Source organism: Cebus imitator, unplaced genomic scaffold (genome assembly GCF_001604975.1).
Source record: "Cebus imitator isolate Cc_AM_T3 unplaced genomic scaffold, Cebus_imitator-1.0 Scaffold124, whole genome shotgun sequence".
Classification (NCBI taxonomy): domain Eukaryota; kingdom Metazoa; phylum Chordata; class Mammalia; order Primates; family Cebidae; genus Cebus; species Cebus imitator.
Genome location: NW_016107439.1, coordinates 5,128,984 through 5,136,693, shown reverse-complemented (window position 1 = coordinate 5,136,693; position 7,710 = coordinate 5,128,984). Strand labels below are relative to the sequence as shown.

The 7,710-nt window shown below is 40.4% G+C and overlaps 1 protein-coding gene across 3 annotated transcripts in view; it reads right to left on the bottom strand.

Moving 5' to 3' along the window:
• Window positions 1–3,489, bottom strand: part of NFXL1 (nuclear transcription factor, X-box binding like 1) — a 67,477-nt gene extending 63,988 nt beyond the window's left edge. The window contains exons 1-3 of one of the 3 annotated variants that reach the window (XM_037742644.1): window positions 3,442–3,489; window positions 2,809–3,048; window positions 259–432 (exon numbers count right to left, since the gene is read on the bottom strand). In XM_037742644.1, coding sequence (XP_037598572.1) covers window positions 259–432; window positions 2,809–3,046 — 412 coding nt within the window. In that variant the 5' untranslated portion in view covers window positions 3,047–3,048; window positions 3,442–3,489. Of the gene's footprint in view, window positions 1–258; window positions 433–2,808 lie in introns of all 3 variants that reach the window. The other 2 variants (XM_017540325.1, XR_001828629.2) reach the window with 2 other exon arrangements.
• Between the last annotated feature and the right edge of the window lie 4,221 nt (window positions 3,490–7,710).

Here is a 7,710-nt window from a genome sequence, read left to right as displayed (position 1 = left end):
GCCACCATGCCCAGCTGATTTTTTGTATTTTTAGTAGAGACGGGGTTTCACCATGTTGACCAGAATGGTCTCGATCTCTTGACCTCGTGATCCACCCGCCTCGGCCTCCCAAAGTACTGGGATTACAGGCGTGAGCCACCGCGCCTGGCCAGTATTCATCTTAATATATAAAATCTATTCCATATAAAGGAATTACCAAAAAAAAGTCAGGAATACAGTTTCATCAATGTCAAATGTCAAAATTTAAAAGATCAGTACCTGTCTGAGTAGTGTATGTTATAAATGTATTAGCAACTATTCTTCCCTGTTTTCCTTCAAAATCTTCATCTCCTTCTTCTTCAGATGAAGAGCTAAAGTGTTCTTCAACAAGTTTTCTGGCTGCAGCTTGGTTAGCTTTCTTGATTTCTTCAAATTTTTTCTGAGACACTAGCTCTGTTTAAAAGAAAAAAGTTTCATTTCTGCAGAACAATCCCTCAAAAAGCAAAGCATAATGTGCTAATATATCATTTTAAAACATGCATTTAAAAGTCCCCTTTGGAGCATTCTATCTTACTGTAATCCATAAGAAAAAGTATTTTCAAATGCCTTGACACACAACTAAAGAGAATACCACAACAAAAATTTTCACATTTCTAAGTACCCTGCTAAAATACAGCAAATTTTTATGAAAATGGTGATGAATAAATCAAAAAAAATATGAAAATACGATAAACTTATCAAAACACTGGTGATCAACTTCAAAATAAGGACTAACAAAAATTAAGATTTTTAAAGTACATTGGGCACAGTAATTTTTAAGAAGTTAGGGAACATGTCCACAGTGAGCACATAAAGAATCAGGGAAAGTGAGTACTTGAAACTACTATCTTCTGAACAACAGGACAGGATAGGACAGTGCGGTCCAGCCCCACGAAAGAGTCTGTACCAACAGTACTCTCTATGCACCCACTATATTTATAATTGGCTTTTAGAAAGGTCAAGAACTTTTTGCCTTTATTATGGACTTTTTGTGGTCACAAAAAAAAAAACATATTTTACATTAATCCACACAAAATATTAACATGGAGAACATGTTTCTTCCAAGTTCATTCCAAAAAGAATGTTAATTTTGGATTCATTCTTCTGCTACTCTCTTTGGCGCTATCTGTACTTCTCGTTTTGTTGATTAATCGTGCAAAACAAAATTAGATTACTTCACTGCACATTCCCAAAGAAACTTCCAACTTCTTGAGAGCAAGGACCATGGGGATTTTCTTCAAGCACTAAGTATTAAAAAGCTCTTATGGACAGCAAACATAGTTTAAGAAAGGAGCCACAAACCTGCAGAATTGATCTAAATTCATGAGTTCCCATCCTGAGATAATTTTAAATGTACTGATTGACTATTTTAAAATTCACATTATAATTGAAACTGATGAGCCACTACTAAGATAAGCTCTTTTATCATGGGTGGTATATTTGTACTTGACGACGTTCCCTCATGAAACATTTTCCTTTTCTTATTGCAGCCAGCTGGGTTAGGGGTATCAACAAAACAAATTGAGTATTTCAAGTAAAACTGGAAGAAAATGTACATCATGCTTACCTAGCAATCTCTGAGTACAGGTAAAAAAGAACTGGCTATGAGATACATAACTCAATACTTATCATAAAAAAGACGACAAATGTCATTAATCTATGGGAAATTAGCACTTAAAGATACATTAAAAAAAGGCTGAATTGGACAGAGGTGAGAACATTCATAACCTGATAAATGTATTCACCTAATATCATCTCAAGGTAATGACAAGTTGACAAAGCAACCTTCTCACATATTATTTCTTAAAGCCAAATCTCAACTATCTAGGTAGAGAATGCTTGTTTTCATTCTACCTACAAAATCTAAGAAAGTTTACCAAACCTGTTCACATGTCTGCATATTGTATACCTTATCATCACCACCAGAAACTGCATGCTAAGAGAATACCTACCTTTAACATTAGCCTAGGAGAAAACTACTCTGATACTCAATTCTGCTACGCACCCAAAAAAAATATATTCTGAAAAATGCATTCCAAACACAAACATAAAATGATTTCAGGGATTACTCCCTCGGCCCCATGCACGACTGTGTGTAAGTGCTCCCTGGCTCCACGAAAACATGGTGTTGGAAGAAAGGTACTGATATATCAGAGGCAACACCAGATATATCCACAGAAGGACATGGAATTTGAAAACAGGAACTACAGTCAAGGAAGGTATCAAAAGCTCCAGTGCTTACAAGGCATAGACACGTCAAGAAAGGTAAAGATGACAAATGACAGACACCTGGCTCCAGAAATGAGAGAGAATGTGAGACGGAGTGCCCAAGTCCAATCTAAATGGGATTTCTGTGACTCAGCCGAGCTGTTGCCATGCACAAACACTAAAACCACAAGGTTGTTAACCAGATTTTTAAAAACGACAAACAAATGCTGACAGCCAATCCACATTTAAAACACAGTGTTAACCAAACAACACCATAGATCAAATCAAGACACCGGGCCACAATTTACAACTTATGGTCTGGAGATTCAAGTAGGCAAAAGAGAGTGGAGGGAAGTAACAAAGGTAATACCACCTAAAATTAAGACGAAAGAGGTGCGTTGGAGATCTACCTAGATTGCCGAAAAGAGCAGCCACCTGAAGGGCTGGAGAAGCAGGCCTGGTAACAAACTCCCGAAGGAGGGGAAAGTAGTGAAGTGAAAGAAGGCGAGGGCGGAGGCAGTCCTGACTAGCAACTGCCTTAGGAGGCACCCAGGTGAGCCCGCAGGCGGGAGCTATTCTCACCGTGGACTGCGGGCGTCTGCAGGGCTTGGGATCCCGCGGGGCTGTTACTGCTCCTCGCAGCGGCCGTGGTCGCGACTCCTCCGGGAATGGCGCCAGAAGGAACCGCGCCCACCGACCCCTTCTCTCGCCCTCCTCCGGCGCCACGGAGATGGACTCCATTTCCAGAGGAGGGGGCGGCACTCGCCCGTCCCCGGGCTCGGCCTCTGCCACTCGCCACCTGGCGCCAGGAAGCTTCCATCCCTGCAGAGGAGAAAAAAAAAAAAGGAGTGAAAGGAGGTGAGCGCGGCAGAACCGAAGCGAAGGAGAGGGTCAGTGCGGAAACCTGGTGTGAGGGGCCGAGGGAGGAGGGTTCCTGCAGGTCGGGGACGGGGAGGTCGCGGCCCTGCCTTTCCCGGAGGGCTAGTCCCCGCCAAGCCCCGGCTTTGGAGATGGACCGAAGACGGGAGGGAAGACTAGGTAGAGAAACCGCGGAGCAAGGAGCACACAGTGCCGAAGACGGAAAGCCGGAGAAGTGGAAAGCGCCTCCTCAGCCTCTGAGGAAGCGTGGTAGGGGAAGAGCCACAGACTGACCCTGCGGCTCCCGCCGGGAACCAACTGCAGTAGCAGACCCCACGGAAAGCTACGTCTCCTTACCGACGGCGCTCGCCCCAACAGACTACAACTCCCAGAAGCCCCCGCCCGCGGTCTGGCGACTGCGTGGCATCACTGGCCGCTTCCTGATCCGGAAAAGTGCCGGGGTTGGATAGGGAGAACCCCAAGCGCCTGCGCCGGCCTGGATAGGCCTTTTGAAACTACAACTCCCGGCGTGCTCTAGGGGCTAGGGCGGGGTCGAAGGCCGCTGGGGTGCCTGGTAGTGGAGGTGGGCAGGACCGGAGGCTCTCGTGACCCCATAATTTGATTTTCCTTCTGCAAGACTGCACTAAACTAGCTGGGTACGAGGATTCCATGGACCTGTCCCTAATTGGCTGTCTGCCATCTTTTATTAGCCTTGCCTTTGGGCTTGCAGATGGCAGGAAGTGTCAACTTAAAATAATGAAAAGCGCGAAGTTTGAGGATAGCCCACCTAGAAACACCAACTCCAAGGAATGGAATCAGCCTTTACTTCTTAAGTAGAGATTTAAGGTTTCATTTATATAGGCAGAAGTGGAGAAGTTTTTAGCAGGATTACAACATTTTCTCATACAAAATTAGCGAATAGTTACAACAATTTGCTTATAGACAGTGTTTCTTTTTAGGAAGTGTACGTTTAACATTTTTCATAAAGGATTTTCTGTTATCTGGTCTAAGCAAACCATCCTTAATCTATAAGGATCATTAAGAAGGCAGGAAGTGTTTGTCCTTAACTTCATTTAATTCTCTCTAGCCATTGTACAGAACAAGAAAATTAAAGCAAGTTGATATATAATCGGAGAAACAGAAATTGTAACCATTATATGACTCGGATCAGTCACATCTCTCTCTAGGCTTAGTGATTTTTAGGTTCCAACAGCCTTTAAATTTTATTTATTTTCATAGGGGAACCTCACTAACAGGAAAGGCACTTACACTGAAAACACTTTGAGGTTGGCCACTGTGATACAGGGAAGTGGCTTGAGTAGTAAAAAATACTCTTTTAAAATGCTAGAGCAATGTGGAAAATAAATCTAAAGCCTGTTATTGTCATACTCCTTTGTAGTTTCCAATGAGCTTTCCCTGGAGCATGCTAATTTTTACATTCACAGCATCTCCCTAAACTAGATTTTGTTAAAGAAAATAGCTGAGGCCAAGACCTAAATCTTATGATTTTGCTGAGTTTCCAATAAGATACATGTGCATATATACAAATAGGTAGATTGCAAAAATTCATTCTGGGGTCTGTCTGGCATTGAGAAACACTGATTGCTCTGTGGGACTGTACAATCCTTCAACAATTTAGTTGGATTTAGTTAATTCAACTAAATTGTTGAAGGATTGTACAGTCCCACTAACTTCAACTGAATTGAAGTTAGTCCTTCAATTTAGTTAATTCTTCTATATTAATCATAAGTCTCTTATAATATTTAGGTAGCATTTATTAGATGTCAGGCACTGTTTAAAGTGTTTTACGTATATGTACTAATTTGGTACTCACAGTAACCCTATTTATTATCCCCATTTTACAGCTGAGAACACTGAGACACAGAGAGATTAAGCAATTTGCCTTTGATCATACAGCTAGGAAGTAGTAAAGCCAAGATTCAATCCTAAGTAGTCTAATTTCAGAAACCATGCTTTTAACCCCTTAAACATAGATATTGCAGAACAAAAATAATGTCCCCATGGCTGGACATGGTGGCTCACGCCTATAATCCTAGCACTTTGGGAGGCCAAGGCAGGTGGATCACCTGAGGTCAGGAGTTTGAGACCGGCCTGCCCAACATGGCAAAACCCCGTCTCTACTAAAAATATAAAAATTAGCCAGGCATGGTGATGGGCACCTATAATCCCAGCTATTCTAGAGGCTGAGGCAGGAGAATCGTTTGAACCTGGGGGCAGAGGTTGCAGTGAGCCAAGATCGTGACACTTCAGCCTGGGCGAAAGAGTGAAACACTGTCTCAAAAAATAAAAAAAGAAATAACATCTCTGAGAATGATATAACTTCATTGGCTAGAAACTAAGAGGTGCTTAGCAACTCTCTTAATGCTGAACTTGTATAAGGACTGTAAATTTAAAGCTGCAATCAGCTTTCAAAGTTTAAAAACCCTAAAGCAAGACTTTTCTTCAGTAGGGTTTTCAGAGACAGGAAAGGAGCTGTTATACTCTGAGAGGGAATATGGTAATTGTCACTGAGTAATCCAAGAAATACTGAGTGGCTACTAAAAAGAGAGATCTGTCTTAGAATTGTGTTATGTGCCAGAGACTTGGACTAGCATATTATCTAAATCTTTATGTCAAACTATCTTGAGTAAATGTTTTCCATCCCCACAAACATTCAATAGCTAATAACAGTGCCCAACAGTCCTTGAGGGCTTTCCGTATGCCAGCATTCTTCTAGACTCTTTTTTCTTTTACTCATCTAATCATCCCAACAACCTATAAAATCGGTATTGTTATCATCAAAACAATTTCTTATTCAACATCCCAGCAGAGCTAGGTTTACAAATACATAGTGTGACTCCTGGCCTGTACTCTTAACCACCATGCAAATGATGACTGTATAAATGTATTTAATGTTTACCTAGAAATTCCAGTTATTTTTAAAGTATCTAAACAGGGAAAGGGCCCATATAATCAGGATTTTTTCCCTGCCATATTATACAATGAAAATTGATAATCACAATAATCACTTTGGAATCAGAAATAATCATGTGCATGCTCAGTGAGAAAACTGTTGTATTATCATTGTAAATTTTGGCAGTGGAGAGCTAGTATATTTTATAAAGTAGAAGCATATGTAAGTTGAGAACACATTTTCAAGAATTACCGTTGATTCTACAAGAAGAGCTACAAAACACTGCTGAAAGAAATTATAGACAACATAAACAAATGGAAACACGTTTCATCCTCATGGATTGGAATAACTTTGTGAAAAAGGACCATACTGCCCAAAGTGAACTACCGATTCAGTGCACTTCCCATCAAACTACCTATATCATTTTTCACAGAAGTAGAAAAAACAATTCTAAAATTCAAAAGGAACCAAAAAGAGCCCAAACAGCCAAAGCAATCCTAAGCAAAAAAAAAAAAAAAAAAAAAAAAAATCTGGAGACTTTCTATTACTGGACTTCAAATTATACTACAAGGCTATAGATACCAAAACAACATGGTACTGGAAAAAAACAAAACAAAGCTACACATTAGGTAACAACGTACACTACTCTGGCCATGGGTGCACTAAAATCTCAGAATTCACCACTATATAATTCATCCATGTAACAAAAAACCACGTGTACCTCAAAAGCTTTTGAAATAAAAAAAATTTTTTAATACCATTGCTGTTATTTTTACTTTGAAATTTCAGATAGCATTTGAGAGAAACAGATTTTTTTGTGTTTATCAAAAAGGACATTGGGTTACATATTGAGAATTACAATTATAGATTTATATTTAATTGAATTGTTTTTAAAAAAGTATCCACAATAATAGCCAAAAACAAAAAGCCTGACAATATCAACTGTTTGCAAGGATGTGGAGAAACTGGAACTCTCATACTTTCTGGTGGGAATGGAAATTGGTCCAAACTCTCAAAAAATGTTTAGCAGCATCTACTAAAGGTAAACATGGCCCACTACTAAAGCACTGTGACCAAGCAATTTCACTTCTTTTTATGCACGCACGCGAAATAAGTCCATAGCTTCACAGAAACTCGTGTTTATAGCAGGTATATTCACTATAGTCAGAACCTGGAAACAACTATAATGTCATCAATAGGAGAATAGAAAAGTAAATTGTGATATATAATAAAATATTATGCAAAAAGAGGTGGGTTCCACATGGCCAACTGGAGGAGCTGAGTATGCTTGGACTTTGGCATACACGGGGATCTTGGAACCATTCCCCAGCATATACCAAGGGCTGACTGTCATTGTATTTATTTGTTCATTACTGACATATTGTCTTGATATGGATTGCTTTTGCCAGGGTATTCATACACAAATACAATTATACTTGGTAAACACATCTCTACCTGGGTAAACATTGTGCCAGTTACCAATGTATTGCCTCTATGCTCCAATTCGTATTTCTATATGAGCTCTGTGACAATTAACAGACTCCTTTAAGCATCTCCACAGAGCACGATGCTAAGTTTTTGCGGTAGAGGGCGCCGAAGAGGCATTGCGAGAGGGACAGTGATCTCCCTGGCGTTTCTGGCTGCTGCACAGTGCCTGCGATCTTGCAGCCTCGGTCTGGACTGGCAATAACATTCCTGAGCAGATTTCGCAC